The 19,594-nt window shown below is 35.9% G+C and overlaps 1 protein-coding gene across 2 annotated transcripts in view; it reads right to left on the bottom strand.

Moving 5' to 3' along the window:
* LOC134854891 (uncharacterized) overlaps positions 1-19,594 on the bottom strand; it is a 263,671-nt gene that overhangs the window by 234,249 nt on the left and 9,828 nt on the right. Inside the window, exons 2-5 of one of the 2 annotated variants that reach the window (XM_063871250.1) lie at positions 17,014-17,042; positions 15,151-15,408; positions 9,382-9,519; positions 2,063-2,206 (exon numbers count right to left, since the gene is read on the bottom strand). In XM_063871250.1, the coding sequence (XP_063727320.1) occupies positions 2,063-2,206; positions 9,382-9,519; positions 15,151-15,408; positions 17,014-17,042 (569 nt within the window). The remainder of the gene's footprint in view (positions 1-2,062; positions 2,207-9,381; positions 9,520-15,150; positions 15,409-17,013; positions 17,043-19,594) is intronic. The other variant, XM_063871251.1, reaches the window with a different exon arrangement.

Below are 19,594 nucleotides of genomic sequence, written 5' to 3'. Positions count from 1 at the left end.
GGTACTCTAACAAACCCTACATAATCCGGAGGCTGGAAAAATCATATTGCTGCATTCCTGGTTTCGGAAAATAGAATTCGCTGCTTATGTGGTTTGGATTTGCAGGGTTTAATTCGCATTGAAACCTTTCAAGGAAATCCTCCAGAAGTTAATCAAGTACAAAATCTCGTGGAAAATTCATCCTCCGAGCTGATCAAGGCCTACTTTGTAAACAAATTCTCTAAACTGTTCACACGACTGGCCAGATATAAATCTTATCAAGTTCAAACAAATTTCAAGAACTCGCTAATCCCTCTGCAGAATAAAGGCCGAAAGGTACCTATCCACATAAAAGATCGCGTGTCAGAAGAAATGAAAGGGTTGGTCCGGGATGGCCATATTACCAAGTTGGACAAATGCACGACGGACCATTTTATCAACCCGAAAGTGATCACAGCAAAGAAAGATGTGTCGATGACATTAGCAATGGACGCCAAACCCCCTAACGCCCAGATTTGGAAAAATAAATAACAGCTGCAAACATACCAGAACTTATCGAATCTGCCGCTCGGATCATTACGAGCATCGCGCCAGGCCCTGTGTGGTTTACCTCGCTCGACCTAAAAACGCATTCAGTCAGATCAAAACAAGCCGTCATTGTAAATTCAGTAGCAGTTGTGGCGATTCAACAGGGACATACTGCGTCAACACCGGTTTCTACGGTCTAACGGACATGCCGTCCGAATTCCAAAAGGCGATGGATTGCACTCTCCAAGGCAAACCATGTACAATTTGCCACCCCGACGATATTTTGGTGGTCTCACAAGGTTCCTTGACAGAGCACAATGAGGTCGTTCACAGAGCACAATGAGGTACTTTCTCGTACTTTCGAAATGCGAGTTCGCAAAAAAACAAGCTTGTGTGGTTGCGTTTTGATATTCACTCTAAAGGCTATTCTCCAAAATTCTCATAAATAGATGATATAAAAAGCCTGACCGCTCCCAGGACTCTAAAACAGCTTCGCTCCTTCACGGATACGCTAAACCATCTCCAAAAATTTTATACCAAGTCTTCATAATCTTACGTGCGAATTTCGAGAACCTCTTGAGTTCTGTAATAAATAGAAATTCATCTGGAAAGCTACTCAAGATGCTGCATTTAAAAAGATTCTGGATCTCATCGCCAAAATCACCGACTTGCATCAGTATGACCCTGTCAAAAACACAAGGATTAAGTGCGCGCCAGATCAAAATTGTCCCATTCAAAAAGCCATATCTATCAAACTATTTTATTACCAAACTTTCTCGGTACATTTAGTCGTTGTACTATACTATTTATATTTAATTTACATTTAATATTTACCGAGTTTTATCAGTCCTAGAGTTCGGTAAATGTCATTTCTATACATGAATTGAAAAATTTGGATTTTTTTGATAAATTATGAACATTTAAAAACAGCTGAACCAATCTACAAAATAACTGAAACCTAAACAGAACTAAAACACTAAGTTGGTAGTAACTAAGTCCAAACATACTAAGCCAAAGAAAAACTGACCAGTATATACGCAGCCGAAAAAAGTAGCACCTATTTTATTTTTTTTAAATAAACATACATACTCCGGGAAAAGAGCCTCTGCCATCGACGACCTGCAGATTTCGGGTGAACAGCCTTACCAGTTGCGCTAAGTGGCGGGTGTTTACCAAAGACCAGCTACACAGATGTTGTTTTTGTCACTTTTGAGAAAAAAGCACTAATTTGTGCCACATAGGCTGGAGAAAAAAGAATACACGTAGTATTTTAAAGCTTTTGTAAAAAAATCATGGAAAAAATATCTTTTTATTTTCGAATCTAGGGTACTCAGCTCTTTCAAAGTATGAAAAAAACCCGCCAAAAATTGCTAATGAGTAACTCGAAATTCGTCTGGAGAAAAAAACTTACAAATATTCCTTCACTTTCTTCGAAAACTGGAACAAAACGTCAATCTATGACTCATTAACCCAAGTAGCTTTGCAACCCACCCATGATTATCGATTTGGTGACTTTGTTAGTTGAAAAACACAATTTAATGTGACGCTTCCTTACGTGTGATCACAGTCGACATAGAAGTCCAATCACTTGAGATGTCGATGCCAGGGGAACCATCGCAGTCAAACTCCTGCCGGACCCGGTAACCGAATCTAGTTCCGCTGCTCAATGACTTAATTATGACTGAATTGTTTCCGGTAACTGAAAAGAAATAACCATACATTAATTACCGGATTAGAAGAGCTTTGGATAAAATTAGCGCCGGATTAACGACTAGTACAGGTTATTTTTCAAAAAACAATTTTTAAGAGTTCTCTCTTATTTAACCATTACTCAGGATTTTGAACCCATTATTTTCGCAGTAGGCAGCAAACAGTCGCCGAACTCTGATGTTATATTTCGTTGTGTCGGACTGCTTTTTACTCACTTCATTTTTCGACGTTCATCGAATTTCATAGAATTTTGGGTCTTAAAATAGCGAAATACATTGCACCATAAAAACTGGAACAATTGCAAACTAAAATTTGTCCTCATCGTCTTTGTCTAGAGTTAACCCAATTTGAGAGAAATGCGTAAGAGATTTTCAGCTTCTTTTTATGTGACCGGTTATTTCAATCAGCACTGAATGAGCTGTTTGTCTTAAAATGTGGTGGAGTTCGATAAATCGGGGAACATGCTTGTAAATTAGCATGCGTGATCCTCAAAACTCGGCGACTATTTTAATAACACTAAGTTCACTTGGCAAAAAATGTACTAACAACACAAAAACTTTTTCTTTTCTTATACCATTATTATACATGAATGTTAAAGATGATCTAAGGTTGAAACAGTAAGTTATGAAACTCTACATGGCGAATAATTTGCAGCGGTTTAGGATATTCGAAAAAGCTTATAGTTGTGCTATGCTTTCTTTCATTCTCCCTCATATATTCTGCACGAAATTAAGTGGAGATCGCACCACTTGCGACCCATTACAAACATAGCATGGCAAGTTAGCCAATAGAAAATGCGACGACAAAAGCCTAAAAAAAAGAACCCTAAAAACAATTTAAATGAAATTTTTCGAAGAAATTAGATCTACCAAAATTTTCATACGTTTGTATCGAATTATGTCCATTTCAGGGAAAACCACCGGATAAAGGTTCTTTCCAGAATGAAGTGAGCACTGAAAGACACTTAACTAACACTGATTGCTTCAAAAAAAACTTGCTACAAGAAAAAATGACAATTCTCAAACTTTTTGAATAATTTTGATTGGCAAGCAAGCGCTAAATGAAGCTTCCAAAACTAGTTTTCCTAGAGTAAAGCTAAGTTTTTTTTTTAACTTTAACAATTAGGTAGGGGCTATTCTCATGAAGAAGGGACCGAATGATCGGAAAGTTTCAGCAAATAAAAAAACACACAAACTGGTCGAAAACCCAACTATCTCAAAAACGGTACTACCAAAAACTGTAGTATCTCAACTGTTTTAGTTCATACAATATCTTAAAAAAATCAGGTCACACCCGAAAGTAATTTCATTTTAGTGTAGTCACAAAAAAAAACAAATTCAAATCAGGACTGTTATTTTAAATAGAGACAAAAAATCAAGTTATATAAGAGGCAGAAGTCTCCAAAACAACTGAGCTGACGAAAACTCAGTGATTTGGTTCGAACATTTCACCTGAAAAAAATCAAAGTTTTAATTTGATAACGCTTGCGCCGCTGTGTGTTAATCTAACTTGACTTAAACACTTAAGTAGCGGCTATTCTCATGACGAAGGGACTAAATTAAAAAAAAAACACACAAGATGGTCAAAAATCTCGAAAACAACGAGTTCTTCGAATGCTTCATGCAGATAAACCGAAGCAAAACTGCCGGACTACAGTAAAAAAAAAATTCCCTGTAACCCGAGGAGGGGGGCATGGGGAACACTTGGGGTCAAAAATCATCAAGTTTGTTCACAAACAATGTGTGTTTTGATACCGCTGAGCCGCACACATCAGCCCGACTGCATAATTTTTCATAAATTTCAAAATTTTTATTTTGAACATGAGGAAGGGACCACCGGAAAAACTGTACTATCTCAACTCTTTTAGTTCATACATTATCTAAAATAAATTTAGGACACACACGAGAGTAATTTCAGTTGGAGGCAGACAAGCAATTTTCCACCAATTGCAGCTCCTTGTGGTTACAAAGGCTCAAAAATAAAATTTCTTGACAAAAAAAAACAAAAAATTTAAATGGCTGAATAACGCCATCAAGACCTAATACTTCATGCTTTGAAATTGATATTTTCCTGGTAATTAATTCAGTAGCCACATGGCCTGTCTTTAGAAGTTTCCGCCTTATTTCTGAATGTACTTGACTTAAGCGAAAGAATCATTTAAGCTTACAATGATAAAAAATTATTTTATATTCTCAGTAACGGTGAAATAGCTTAACATGTATATAAAAATTGATTTAAAAAAAAAACAGAAAACGCTCGCTAATTTTAGCCGCGGGCATCTTTTTGCTTAAAAAATTAACGTAAACTTAGCCGTGGGCTTTTTTTTGCTTCGAAACCAACGTCTAGTTATCACAGAGGCGAAGCGGAGTTTCAAATCACTCGCGATATAATTAAAACATGGCATAACAATATATTGATTAAAAAAGGAAGTCAATTTTATGAAAAAACTATCGAAAAAACTATATCTACAAAAAATTCATATCTGACGCTCGAACGTTGCTCCTAAACAGCTTTAACAAACAAGGAAAATCAATAAACAATGGTCAACTAAAGCGTTGGCTCGACCTCCATTATGCCGAAAACGGAATTAAAGTCATGCAAAAATGCAAACTAAAAAATTTTTAAAATCAAAATATTTAAGACCCATCATTCCTAATATAAGCAAAATATAAACTTTTAGGAATTTGCTTGAAACTACGCAATTTACACAAAAAAAACGATCAAACAAACCGTATAATCGAAAAAAAAATCAATGGAAATATTGAAAATCAGAGTTGGTAAATTATAATCTACAGAACAACTTTTCAAAACCAAATCCGTAGTTATTTCTCTACTAAAAAGATTAGCCGCTAGAACATAGGAAGTGCCTATTAGCAATTCTTACAAATGGACGAAAAATAAAGATGGGCAGGAGAGTAGACTTTTACCGCAACCTGTTCTTTTGATCGAACACGTGACAGGAAAGACACTAATACAGTGAGGATCTTCTCTATCATATCCTATTGTGCAGGGGAGCTTCACACATACCGTTTATTGATTGCTAAAAACCTGCAATTTAGGAGGGTAGTTATTAAAAAACTGTAACAATTTCGAAAAACGGTCAAAAACTCTGTGTACATAAATTTGGGCGTGACCGCTTATGCAGGTGTAGCTCCCACAAGTCTATCCATCCATTGGTCAAAACATTAAAAGTCTGATTTTTCTGCGGCCCATTAGAAAAAAAATTGAACGTAACCAATTACGCAGGAGAGCATCCCACTGCCCGTGATTTCGATTGAACCCGAAACCTCAGATATGAGAGCACGAGCGGATTTAGTTGGGGTGGCGGGCAGACGCCCCCCCCCCCACCGTTCTCATGGATTCGACCCAGGGGCGGATTTAGGGGGGGGGCGGGGGGGGGGGGGGGGCGGACGCCCCCTCCCTCAGGGATTCGACCCCCTGCCGACCCAAAGGGTCCCCCCTTTGATACTTTTTCGGAAATCCATTTTTGGCGGACCGACCCTAAAATTTTTCTAAAGGCGCCTTCGGCGCCAATATATACTAACTTTGAGGGGGAGCGCGCGCCAAAAAAAAAACGAAATTTTTTTGTCAAAATTTTTCAAAAAGTGCCCAAAAACGGCTTTTTTGACTGTTTTTTCAAAAATTTGCCTGCGGCGCAGACATTTTTTACCAAAATAGGGGCAAAACAGTGCTTTGGGAGAGCTCGAAAAATCTATTTGGTCGACCTAAAAAAAAAAAAAAAGGTCAAAATTTTGGAAAATTTTTCGAAAATCCGCCCCCCCCTCGAGAAAATCCTAGATCCGCCCCTGATTCGACCCCCTGCCGAACCAAAGGGTACCCCCTATGTACCAAGTCGAGATATAAATTTTTGGCTGACAGACCCTTAAGTTTTTCTTAAGGCGTCTTCAGTGCCAATATTTCCTAATTTTGATGGGGAAGCTCGCACCAAAAAAAAACAATTCTTAAGCCAAAATTTTCCAAAAAGAGCTTTAAACGCATTTTTTGGCCAGCGGAGCAAATAATTTAGCCAAAACAGAGCCTTTTAGTGCTTTAGTGCTGAGAGCTCGGAAAATCAAATTAGTCAACCGAAACAAAAGGTCGACAAAATTTGGAAAAAAAATGAAAAAACTTTCCAAATAAAAACACCATATCCAATACATTTTCAGAATACCCATTTTTATCAAACAGGGGCAGTTTGAATCAGAAACAAACTAAGCTTTAACAAAGAGGCGAAGTTGCACTTCACATACACAAGCAAAAACATGACCGATAAAGCTACTGGGAAAAACTGAATGCGTAAGACTTTGAGTCTACAAAATTTCTTAAGTGACGCACGCCAATTATGACGCTTTAGCAATATGAGTCAATTTGAAAAAAAATGAAATTTAGCAACTAACATGCCTCAAGTTATAGAGCAGTCTAAGCACCAATAACATGAAAAAAATTAAATGTAATAAAAATAAAATAATTTTTTTTTGAGATTTTTTGAAAAAATCATCCCCGCACACGCCATATAATACATAAACTGACAAATTTCGCTCCTAGTAACAAATCAATTAAGACAAATAAGCTTCCTTCAACCACCTTGGAACGATTTCTAAGACGGATTAAATCTCCGCTAACGCGTAAACAGCGTGAAATATATCGCGCGTTGTCCCAAATTGGCCAAAATGGTTATGTTTAAACTCCCATAACTTTACGAAAAAAGATCACAGGTAAAATATCTTTTTAACATTAAGCTCAAGACAACAATACCTTTCAAATGACATAAAAATACGCTCAAAAAAGACTAGTTAAAAAGTCAACATATTTGCGACTTAGGTTGGAAAAAAAAAGATAGTTCATACTATAACACAAGCTTTGCTTGTGTAAAAAACATCTTGAAAAACGTATCAGATAAACTGAATTGCAATAAAAAACGTAACCAACAGACAGTTGAAAAAATTTTAAAAATATATTATTTTAATTATTGTAAAAATCTCAACTTTCGAATTTCAAAACAAAAAACGAACAGCCTGGAAACTTTTCAAGTTTGTAGAACAAAATATGACCAGCACTTTTTGATAAAATTACCCCAATTTGAGAAAATTGGATCAAAAATTTAAAAATTTGATTTAGCAAAGACATTTTTCAAGCAGGGAAATCCTTCAAAACTAGAATTCGGCCACGTTTTCGTGACCAGCACAACTTTGCTGTTCGATAGTAGGATTTGCCTTCTTTTTAACAAAGGAAATGAAACGAATTCAAAAACAAATCCGATGTGGCAACTAAACCGACAAAACTAAAGCAGTCAAACGAAACTCCAATAGGTTCAAATCATACAGAAAATTTGTCTATTTCAAACATACTGGAAAAAAACCAGTGGGGACTCGAACCGGAGACCTTAGGGCAAAAGACAGTTATCAATAAATTAAAGTTTGAATTTTCAGTTTGAAGAAATTTTATTTTTGCTTGCTTTTAAGCGTACGTTGAATATCAAGTGGAGGTGCAGTGTTTCAACTTAAATAGCTCGAAAGAATAGTTTACACAAGTGTTAATCTACGAGCTCTTTTTATTGAACTTCACGGTTTCGTGTTCGTTTTAATTGCTTTATATATATGCTTATCTGATATGCTTAACAGTTGATTTATTTCTGTAAATGTTTGAAATACTTAACTTTTGAAACATTTAATTTAAAAATTCATCAACGGTGATAACTTATTACTATTTGAATTTCAAAGCACAAGCTATCGAAAAGCCATAAAGGTGCCACCAAAAATCGCACGAATATTTTTGACTTAGGCTAGAAAAAAAGAATAGTGGTACTTTTACACTAACGCTGAATTCTGTTCGCAAGTTTATAAATCTATTTCCTCTATTAGTAATTTGATATTTAGTAAATGTGTTGTAGTGTCAACGAAAGCCAATATATAAGTATTATTACAAAGAATTTATTATGAAGATTAGTCGACATTTTTTGGATACTAGTTGATTTGGCTAAGAATCTGTTCGGTTATAACACTTGAGAATTAGAAAATTAACAAACTTTTTACACAGAGGCAAAACTTTGCTTCGCAAACACATGCGATAACACGACAAAAAACAGTTCTATAAAGTGCAATAATAAAAATTAAAAAAGAGCCTCGAATTAGTAAAAAGTCAGCTATCACTGAGCTTCCAACTTGCGGCCTAGAGAATTAGCGACTCACACGAACCACTCAGCCAAGGATGCTTATTTCGTACTAAACACTAGCCACAAATAAAGCAGATAACAGATATTATGCGATTTCCAATGCTGAAGAAAAAATTCCAAACAAGAGAACATTTTTATTGAACAATTTCTGGGCGATTTAGGTTAGAAAAAAAGAAGGTTCGTTATAATACACTAAGCTGATCGCAACTGTAAAACATGACTCAAAATGTCCTCTACTGGCCTCATTACTATGTAACCTACTGAGCTAAACACTGCATGTGTCATCATGAACTTTCAAAAAATACGTTCAGTTACTCCGTCCAAAAACTCTCCTTTGCCTGTGACTGTAATTCTACCTAACAGATAACTAAATGATAAAAATCAAAATAAATAGTATCCTGAAAGAAATTAGAAAAATATAAACTATTGCAGCGGTGATAGTTGACCATTAATAATACTTACAAAATGTACTCAGTACTCAGTTTTTTCTTTGTTGAGTACATTTCATCCACATTGCATAATGTACACTTTCATTAGAAATTTCTGTTTTTCTAGAGCTTAAAAAATGTTATTTCGATATCAAACAACCAGCGCAACTTTGCTCGCAATGCATCTTCAGCTCTTTTTCCTCCCTCCCTCCCTCCCTCCCTACGTACCTAACTCCCCCCCCCCCCCACACACACATCAATAATGCATCAATTTTATGTAGCAAGGATTGGTTTTACAAGGTGAAGTATGAAAACCAAATATGTTTGCAATAGCCTTATTAGTCCGCATACCACTTTTTGTAACAAGCTGATAGTGTAAACAAAAGAGCCCTATCTTCCTAAACTTGTTGAAAAAATAATCTATATATGTTTCCACATTTGTGGGGTGAAGACGCCGGGAAAAGCTGTGCTCTCTCAGCTCGTTTCGTTCATCAGTTAACAAAAAAGAAACTCCTAACCTATCATTAGAGAGTAATGTAATGTACAGGCAGACAAACAACTCACTTGAATAGTACTCAGTGTCGTTGAAATCGACAGTGAAGCCTGTCATGCTGTCGTAATTTCCCGGGTTGGAGGCGAAGTACACGATGGCAGTCGTCTCATTCACCAGTGCAGCCGAAACTCCTGTTGGAGGCAGCGGCTCTGAACAGACCCGAAGAATTAAAAATGTAAATCAAACCGAACAGGAGCTGCAATTGCTAGTTTGCAAATATTATGAAAATATAGTTGGTCTCTTACGGCAGGGACGATTCCTACTAGGTACAAAACTTTCATTTGATTATCCGTTGAATTAAATCTATTAACGAATGAGGTGTGAAAGCAGCGACGGAACAGGAATTGGTTTAGAAAATTATAATTTTGAAGATATTCATATGGATTTTATAAAACAGTCATTCTCAATGCTATTATCAAATTCAAACTTCTCGAAAGTCTCCTTATTGTTCCGACTTTCGATACAAAAGTAACGGAATATTTGTGCTCGGGGTGGGTTTTTTTTTTCTTCAGACAAATTTCGACTTTTTAACAAGCCACTTTTGACGGAATTTTTTTAATATCATTCGAAAGGTATTGTTCTCCTGAGCTTAAATTTGAAAAGATATTTCACCTGTGATCATTTTTCGTAAAGTTACGAGGGTTTAAAGAGTGCCATTTTGGCCAATTTGGGATAAATTAACGCGCGATAAATTTCGAGCTATTAACGCGTAAGCCATATTTAATCCGTCTTAGAAATCGTTCCAAATTGGCTCAAGGAAGCTTATATGCCAAAATTGATTTGTTAATAGGCGCAAAATTTATCACTTTGTACTTAATATGACGTGTGGGGTGATGTTTTTACATAAAATCTGAAATTTTTTCAAATTTTTTTTTTAATTTTGGCCAATTTGGGACAATTAACGCGCGATATATTTCGCCCTATTAAAGCGTAAGCGGAGAGTTAATCCGTCTTAGAAAATGTTCCAAATTGGTTAAAAGAAGCTTATTTGCCATAATTGGTTTGTTACAAGGAGCGAAATCTATGCTTTTGCACTTTATATGGTGTGTGGGGGGATGATTTTCATAAAAAAATTTCACATTTTAGAAAAAAAAAACTTCTTTTGTTTTATTTCATTGAATTTTTTTAATGTTATTACTGCTCCATAAACCTTAAAAGGCAGTCAGAACATTCAGGACTTTGCCCTGATACGAGCAGTCTTGTTGAAATTTCAAATACAATCAAACGGGAAAACTTTCCCTCTTTGAAAACCTTTTTTTAAACTCATAATTGCTTCATCTACACAAAAATGAGGCAAACAACTCGGTTGCAACCTCAAAACTTTCTCTATTCCTATCTTTTATACATATATATAGATATTAGACATATTTTGTTTTAGATATGTTTTATATGTTTGATATATATGCAACACCGACTCCAACTGTTGTTTTAAAATCAGCGTTTACTGACGAAAATAAACTCGTGGTGTAGAGTGATTTAAGTTCGAAGACTTCTTACGCTTCTTACGAGGCAGCATCACTGATGCCCGCATACAAGAAGCAGAAAATCAGCGAGCTAAAGATTTACATCTTCATCTAGATGTAAACGCACTCCGCTTTTAATCGAATATTGACGAAGTTACACGAAATGATCTTAAGCAGACCTTACAGCGATTGCGAAATTAATACGCAGGGTCTAAACGAGGCCGAGAATATGACTTTGAATTGCGAAATAGAGTTTTCAAATCCGAAATTGAGGATCCACTGGATTTTCTAACTGATTGGAATCGTCTTAAAATCCTAATTTTTTTTAGATGACAACGATGCAGAACTCATCCGAGCAGACAAGCGAAACCGGCGAGTAACAGATCAATTCACTGGCATAAAACCCAACAAATACAATAAATACTGCTCCTAGAACACGACAATATTATAGTCGAAGGCCTGTGCGCTACGATTCACCGAAACATGCAAGTTGACAGAATCGAAATTGACCATCACATAAATTGTAAAATCTCATCCATTCAAACGAATGCCAGTAATAGCATTGAAGTTGGCCAAATTTGGCATATCTATGCAAACTTATCACAATCTGGCTATGCAGAAAGCAACCAAAACTTCGGCCCATATTTAAACGACAGATAAAATCTCGATCCCAGCCTCCCAGAAAACTAAGAGGATTACACCAAAACTGAAAACAAAAACCAACCATCGACTTTTGATTACCATGCGGATAATTATGATATTGACTACTATTAAGAAAAACAGGAAAACAATTCTGGATCTGAAGACCAGCAGCAAAATGCAATCTCTGATCAATAACGGCCTGAGATAGTCGAAGATAATTGGGCAGGCAGTACAAATCCGTTTTTTGCTATATGTAAAGCAGCGTACAGCGAATCCCTGATTCCGTTTTCCACAAATGGTTATCTGATGTTCATTAAAAAAAACTCAATGACTTCGTACTGATCATTTGTACAAACTGGCTAGACAAGAATCAAAATTTAGTTTCTGTTCTTTCTTTGGATTCTCAAATCAAAAATTTGGGCTTCTAAAAATCCCTTCATCAATTTTTCTAACAATACGCACAGGCACAGCCCGAACTCTGAAGAAAACTGGTGCGCAACGACTATCATTCCGACCCCACTTACGGCCAAGGACTTCTAGGTGAAACGCTAATAAAATCAAGTAATGTACCCAAAAATTCATGGGATTTTGTTTAACTTACAGGACTAGTTCGTGCATGTTAAATTAGCAGAGAAAAGCTAACTGTATTGTTGCAGTGTCATTTGGTCAAATAGTACTTTTATGTAGAATGCCCACAGCCTCAACCACTGTTGGTGTTATAAAAATTCAAAACAAGCTAAGTGTTATTGCGGTTTCATCTGATCCTTTAGTTACAGTTGAAGTGAATGCTTACAACTTACGGTTCTAACAAGGTTACATATCTTTAACATTTCCTAGCATTTCCTAAAAACAGTAAGCGGACCTTCAGCGCAAAACTCTTAAAAAATTTGCCTGTTGCCAAAACTTCAATTGTCTCTCAAGGCATTCGTCGTAATGAAACAATAATTCTTTGAAAGCTCAGTGCCTAAGCTTCCTTATAAAACAGAATCCTAGAAAAACATTTGAAAACTATCGTTGCAGCAAAACTACCTTCGATATTTTTTGAGTTTCGCATGAACCACACAAAAACGCAAATCAAACAGACAAAGAGGAGCTGACTAAAAATTATCTTATATCAAGCCTTGATGTACTTCCAACGATGTTTATAACCCAAATTCTCCAAAAAAAAATCCAAAAAATATAGATTTTTTTTCATCTGGAAAGTTTTCTTAAATTGTTCATTTTATGCAGCAGTTTGTTAACAATCTTAGCTTTGGCACGGCGCATATACTCTTTAACAGCCGAATCTCGAAAACCATATTTGATTCATTTCCCACGTTCGACGAGGAAGGTGGCACAGAATAAGGAAGGATCGTTTCCATTATGATTGTCATTTGCGACGAGAAGTTGTCGATAAGCAACCAATTTCTCGCAACAGCCCTTTAGAAATTTCAACTTAAATTTCTTATTGGTAACAATTTTGTACCCTTCCAACTTCACCTACATTCCTTACAAAATTGAACCAGATAAAATTTTCTGAGTCCAGCACAGCAATCATAGCAAGCACTCGAAGGTTCTGACCAATGCTTTTTGTAGACGACGTCAAAAAGAGGTTGACAGATAATCAATCAACAAAACCCGAGACATAACGGATTTATATATTTTTAAGGCCCTTATCGGACAAAAACTCAATAAGCATATTACCATTCCCTTCCCAAACTCATTATCGTTTTTTGTCCAAAAGCCTTCCCCTAAATTAAATCCCCTCAGGAAACCCAAGCAGAAATAACTATGCGTTCTCCTAAATCATTTTCTATATAAAGCCACGTGAGAAAGATATGACTCACACGAGACGATGACCTCTTACCAAATACATTGCCCGACAGAAGCAAGATGTATATCAAAAAAATCCTATGTTTTACCCTCCCCCTTACCCCCTCCGTAAGCACAAAAACAATTTTAAAAACTTTTGGTGCTTTATACAACGAAGTAAGAGGCAACTTTATAGATATGCACCAGCCAAAACCATTTAAGCTGAAAAACCTTAAAAAGAAGAAAAGCGAAAACAAACAAAAGGAAAATTAAAAACAAGAGTTCATTTACAACCAACAAAAAAATTCTAATGGATCGGCCAATTAAAAAGCAGAAATGCTCAGAAAAAATCTGCTGACAGGCATTCTGTCCTGCTGCTATCAGCTGCATTTGGCTGAGGCTAACAGCTGAGCTAACTGATTCAACTGACTTTGTTAAGTTAAGTAGAAAAAAAACTATATTCCAGACTGATAACGCTTGCTAATCGCAAGCGTACTTCAAAAACAGTTTTCGTTCTTTTAGTTTTCTCTAGTAACTATCACTAAAGGCACGCTTCACCTTTCTAGAATCCAAAAACTTTTTCTGTCATGTAATTTTACCCTTTTTAACCAGTACACTAAAAAAGTATCTGTCTTCCATCTACGCAAAAAGGTGGTCTTAAACAGTCGCCAGAATTTTCGACATCGTTCAGCCTTATAGCAGGCTTCTAAAAACTATTTAATGTCTTTTTTCAACTAAATTAAAACATAGATCTCAAAATAAGCCAAACGGGGCTCTACAAAAACGATGCTGGTAAGATGAGAAAACCTCGCATCGAAGTTTCAAGAAAAAACATTGAAGCACAGCAACCTACTCGAAAGTTTGAGACAAAAAATCTACCCAATCGATCAAGTGGACCTACTTAGCGTAAGCTAATTTGTAATTTTAGTCATTTTTAAATTAGTCGTCTTGCTTTGCTTTCTTTTCACTGCCCTATCTAAGGTAAACTTCAATAGCACTTTTTGCTGCATTTTTGTTTTTATCTCATTAATGATACCTCTTACCAAGCTTGCTGCTAATCTTTTTTTCCATTGCCAATCACTCTACCAAAAACCCTTGTTGTGGAAAGCAGCAACGGAACAGGAAATGGATATTGCGGCAAGTTGTACAAGACAAGCAAACGTAGCCAACAGACAATTGGAAAACACTCAATGGAAAAGAGTAAAAAAGAGTTGAAAAAAAGAATCACGACCAAACGGAAATCTGAATAACGTTCATCGACTCTCAATAACCGTTGCTATTTCTTCAGATAAATAAACCCGCAGTGTCTGGAACGACACGTTCCTTATTGATAATCAGAAAAAGAACCAATTCTCTATTTGCAATGAGAACTCAACTGCAACTTTTTCTGACTGATAAAAAAGGCACCAACCTTATACCATCCAGCTGTATGCACCATTATCATAAGCCAAGCATTGACATTTAGCTGTGCTAATTTCATATTGTCTTAATTTCCTTTCAGCTGTTGAAAAAAATATTGAACTTAACATTTGAACACCGTTGATATAAAACACTGCAGAATTACAGCGCAAAACGGACCTAAAAAGAAAAACTATTTAAGGCTACCATAACCTTGTTCAACCAACTGAACAGGATATTCCAGAACAGGCTCATTATAGGATCCCAAAGGCGAAAGATTTATTTTATCAGTGAAATGCTTTCTTAAAAGTTTTGACATTTTTTCGATATTTAAACAGTAAACTAAATTTCCTGAAAACATATTACGGCCATTGCCAGCTGAAACGAAGCCGATTCGACTGAGCCTTTTCAGCTGGAAGCTGCAATTTCAATAGTAATTCTAAAAAATAAAAAAAAACGTTTAAAGTTAAGACTAAAAAATCATACTTGTGCACATAGCTTGGGTGTAGTCTCCGCCGAAGCGAGTTTCTAATTTATATTCAAATTGCTTTCCCGGCTGAAGTCCAGTGCCAGGGGTTCCTCCGAGTTTACCATTGTCAGCGTGGGTTGCAACATCTTGCGTAAATTCAAACGCAATCACCCCCTCTCTCCTCACTGTCGCTGGGGTAGATGTCCCATATAAGTTGATTACCATTGAAATCTCATCAGTTGTGGTTGATGCGGCATTAAAAGTTATGCTTGGGGCTGAAACAAAAGCGAACGGAGTTAAAATCAGACATGACCAGTTCCGAGTACCACCAGCTAAATCGATGCCTAAACCACCGCACCATTTCCATGCCTTTAATAATTACTTCAAATTGATGTCAATAACTTATGATTGAAAATCTACTACAGATCCACTTGATCGCCAACTTACGATAAAATCGCAGTAAAAGGGGGGCGTAGCCAGGGGCCTATTAGCACGCGCTAATTGCTTTAACGGTGTGTCCTTTCAGACGAAAAACAAATCAGCCTTAAGTTTCAAAAACCACTTGATTTGTTGGCTGAGTTAAAATTTAACGTTTGCCTAATTAAAAATTGTTCTAACTGCACGCTGTTCAAAAGTGCAAATTTGAGCAACAAAAAATGAAATAGCGATTCTTAAAACTATATTCGGATTTACTTAAAAATGGGGTGCTATTTTCATGGGCGAAGGACCGAATGGGTGAAAAACTCATAAGCGAAGGACCGAAAACAAAAACAGCCGAAAGGCAATTATTGCAATGAGTCAATTGCCCTTCAACTATAAGAAATTAAATGAAGCCGCATTCTGCTTCTTTTTTAACGAAACCCTTGAAACATAAATTTTGTTCCAATTAGCTGGTGGTAAGTGTCATTTTGAAAACTTTGCACAATTCTGCCGTTTTTATATTCGACCAATATTAATATAAAGTCCCTGAAAATTTTCACGCTTTCTTTCCAATTTTTGAAATACTGAAATCTGATTGGCTGATTTTTATTTTCGCCTTTTCGGTTTTTCGCCTAAGAGAGATTCCACCCTTAACAATAACCTCCCTTTTAAGAAAGAGGGATAAATGTTTAGGAGATTAGGTTAAACGAATTTTCGACCAATCAGAATGCAGCAAAATTCGAACTAAAAACATAACACGCCAGTGCTAATTTAATCCTTTTATTTAAAGGGGTAAAGGGGTGTCAATTTTTTGGTAGATACCGTAGAGGGAGATTGTTAAGTAGATACTTATTTTTTTACATGGGCATGCTAATCGACACACAATCTAATAGGCCGGTCACCCAAATCAAATTCCTCTAAATTGGATCTTGAACTAATTGATAACTGACTATAAAAGATGAGTCTTTCGAGTACCGTGCAAACATCCGATATGTCAAACAATCGAAAAACCAGAAAAAATTGCAAACATCCGAAAACAGCTGTACTAGGGCGAACATCCGACATAAAAGATGCTGCATTAGACAAACTAATAACGGCCGCCGCAGTCGCATCAACACCTTGCGAGCTTGGCAACAGAAGGTAGGACTCTATATGAAAATTAGAGCCGGTTATTGCCGCAAAGCGGTGATGCGCGCACAGCACTCCCACTGTCTCATCGGCTCGTTGAATCGGCTTATTGGACTATGTCCTGTGTTTGAAACTCTTAGATTACAATAATGGTTAGTTAATTTCGGATGTTTGACAAATAGGATGTTTGCCCTAGACTTTCATATCTATATTGCGAGAGAAAAAAAAGTTATGCAACTTTTCAAATATCTTTCAAAGTCTTGCAAAAAGTATTTCATATTTCAAGATTACCGGTAGAGATGAGAATTAAAGAAAAGCAAGGTGAAACTCACATGGGGTACTTGCTGAAACCGTCTCCAGACTGAAACAAATTTAATTATGTAAATCACATTCTCAGAATAGAACATAAGGTAAACATAAAAGGTAAACAGCATAAGCATTTCAAAGACAGTCGATACCTGGTTGAAAAGAAGCTCAATCAATTCGAAGCAACTTGGCATGATTTGATAATATTGACAAATCTTCAGAGAACGAAATCACTATATTTGTTGATTCATAACGCATGAATGAGGTCTTTGATGAGGTAGTTTTTTCAACTAGTTTTGGGATTGGAAAGTTTTTACACAGAGACGAATCTGCACTTCGCAAACACTTGCGAGAATACGACCAAAAAGCAGCTCTATTAAGAAAAACTGAAAAAAAAATAGAATTAAGCCTCGAATTAGCATAAAACTCGTATACGTGTCGGATTCGAACCTTCGACCAAGCAAATTTGAGTCTCACTCACTAACCACTCAGCCACGGTTGCTCAAAATCCCCAAAAACTAGGCACCAATAAAGCATCAACATATACTTATAAATTGCCAATCTCCTGCAGCCAAAGTAGAACCAAATACAAAAAGACACAATTTTCATATAATAAATTGGAAAGCGTAAAGCCAAAATCTGTATAAATTATGCTTTTCAAAAATTGTGTTGGAAAATTGCTGAAACCGAGCTTTTTATCATTGTACTGCTGCTTGAAACAAATAACTTTTTTCGGTTCATTTGATGAATTAAAAATCCATCAGCTGTGTTAATTTTTTAATCAAAAGTCAAAGGGTGTATGATAATATACTGCTACCGCAACCTACTGATTCAAAAGTGCCACCGGAAGTAGCACTTTTATTTGCGACTTAGGTTGGAAAAAAAGAAAATGTGTACTAATACACTTTGCTTCGTGAGTGTAAACACCGAGTCGAAGCTGAGCTTCGCGCCACTTGCGATACAAAACAAAATGCCAAAAGTCAGAATATAATAACTCTCAAACGATGAGTGAAAAACTTGAATGAATTGTTGTAGACTGAAAAGTTTACAAAAACCTTATTGACAATGTTATAAAAATCAATTACTTAACACATAAAAAGGATTCGGGCTACAAAATCTCCAATCTTTTCCTCCTCGTGACCAGTAGATGGAAACAATCAAAAAATTTGAAAAAACGAGATCTAAAGTTTTCGAAATGCACTCAAAAACATCGCTTAAACTTTCGCAACCAAACAATCTGCACATCCTACAGGAACAATTGTGGATAAGAACAATGGCTCTACAGGAGCAATAGCCCTTTACATTATTTGCTATAAATTACGACCATAAGAAATGAAAAAACATATATAAACCAAATGAATGCAAAAGTTTCAAACAATTGCCACAAAACAGAACTTGAATTTCCACACAAAAATTACTTGCTAAAAAATTGAAAAAAAAACTCTGAAAGCCTAAACAACCCAATTACATCAAATATGGGAATTGTACGCAACGTTAGGATAGCTGGTTAACACGAAAAAAAAATCATAAAAAGACGCCCCTAAAGGATTGAATCAAGAAACAAGAAAAATCATTTTTTTCGAAAAATTTCAGCCATAAAAAAACCACACGCTTGAATGTCGTGCGTCACTTGCCATATTTCACTTGACAACCCAGTCAAAAGAAAATTGCAAAAAAAAATCATTTTCCGGATATGTATGAAACTTTTGCGATCATTTTTTAAAAACATTTTAAAACAAACGCTATCCCATCAACTTAAATCGATTTCAAGCAACATTGCTCAACACTAAAACGATAACAAAAAAATAAACTGATTCCTGTCACTTTTAGATTTGATAATAATCACAAGCCATGCATTCGAAAAAAAACTTTCTTTATTTTCTCAGAAAGTTTTGTTGTGCAAAAAACAGAAAAAACTAAGAACTATGATTACACTATTGAAAATGAAGAAAGAGATTTCTTATGGAATCTACCAAAAATGTATAAAAAAACACCTGGCAAGTAAACCGACAAAAATTGAGACGAAATCGATAAATCCGACAAAAACTATTTAATTTTGAAAACGGTTTAGTCTATAGACCCAGTATTGCTCCAGCAGCTCTAGACCAGCTGTTAACAATGCAATTTGGCAAGCTTGTACTGACGTGAAACTTTGCGAGATTAAAAATGGAGATATTAAAATTGACAATTCTTGCGAACAAAATTATTTACAAGGAAAAAGTCTAGTAACCGACTGCAATACCCTTGTTAATCGAAAGGGTAATTAAAATTGACAGAAAACAACTCTCGTCAAGAGCATCAAATTTTTAAAACTTATTTACACGCCTAAGTTTACTCAAAATTAGGATCGAAAAAAATAACCATTTCGAAGTTAAGCTTCCAATAGCAACCCTAAGCATTTAACCATAGAAGTGAACCTTATGTTCCTTCCGACCACTGGAAAAGGCAAGGAACTTAATAATCGGGTAAGCTTCATTTTTCTTATTAATCAAAGCAAAATCAAGGGCCAAAAATAAAAATTAGGTGGGCTGAGCTGAAGATATATCCTTTTGACTCTTTTTAGCCATGATCCGAATTTTAAAAAGTTGTCAGCGACGAGAAAAACCG

This window comes from Symsagittifera roscoffensis, chromosome 9, assembly GCF_963678635.1.
Source record: "Symsagittifera roscoffensis chromosome 9, txSymRosc1.1, whole genome shotgun sequence".
NCBI classification, from domain to species: Eukaryota; Metazoa; Xenacoelomorpha; order Acoela; family Convolutidae; genus Symsagittifera; species Symsagittifera roscoffensis.
The sequence above is the reverse complement of the archived record's forward strand: the minus strand, read 5'-3'. Positions and strand labels throughout refer to the sequence as shown.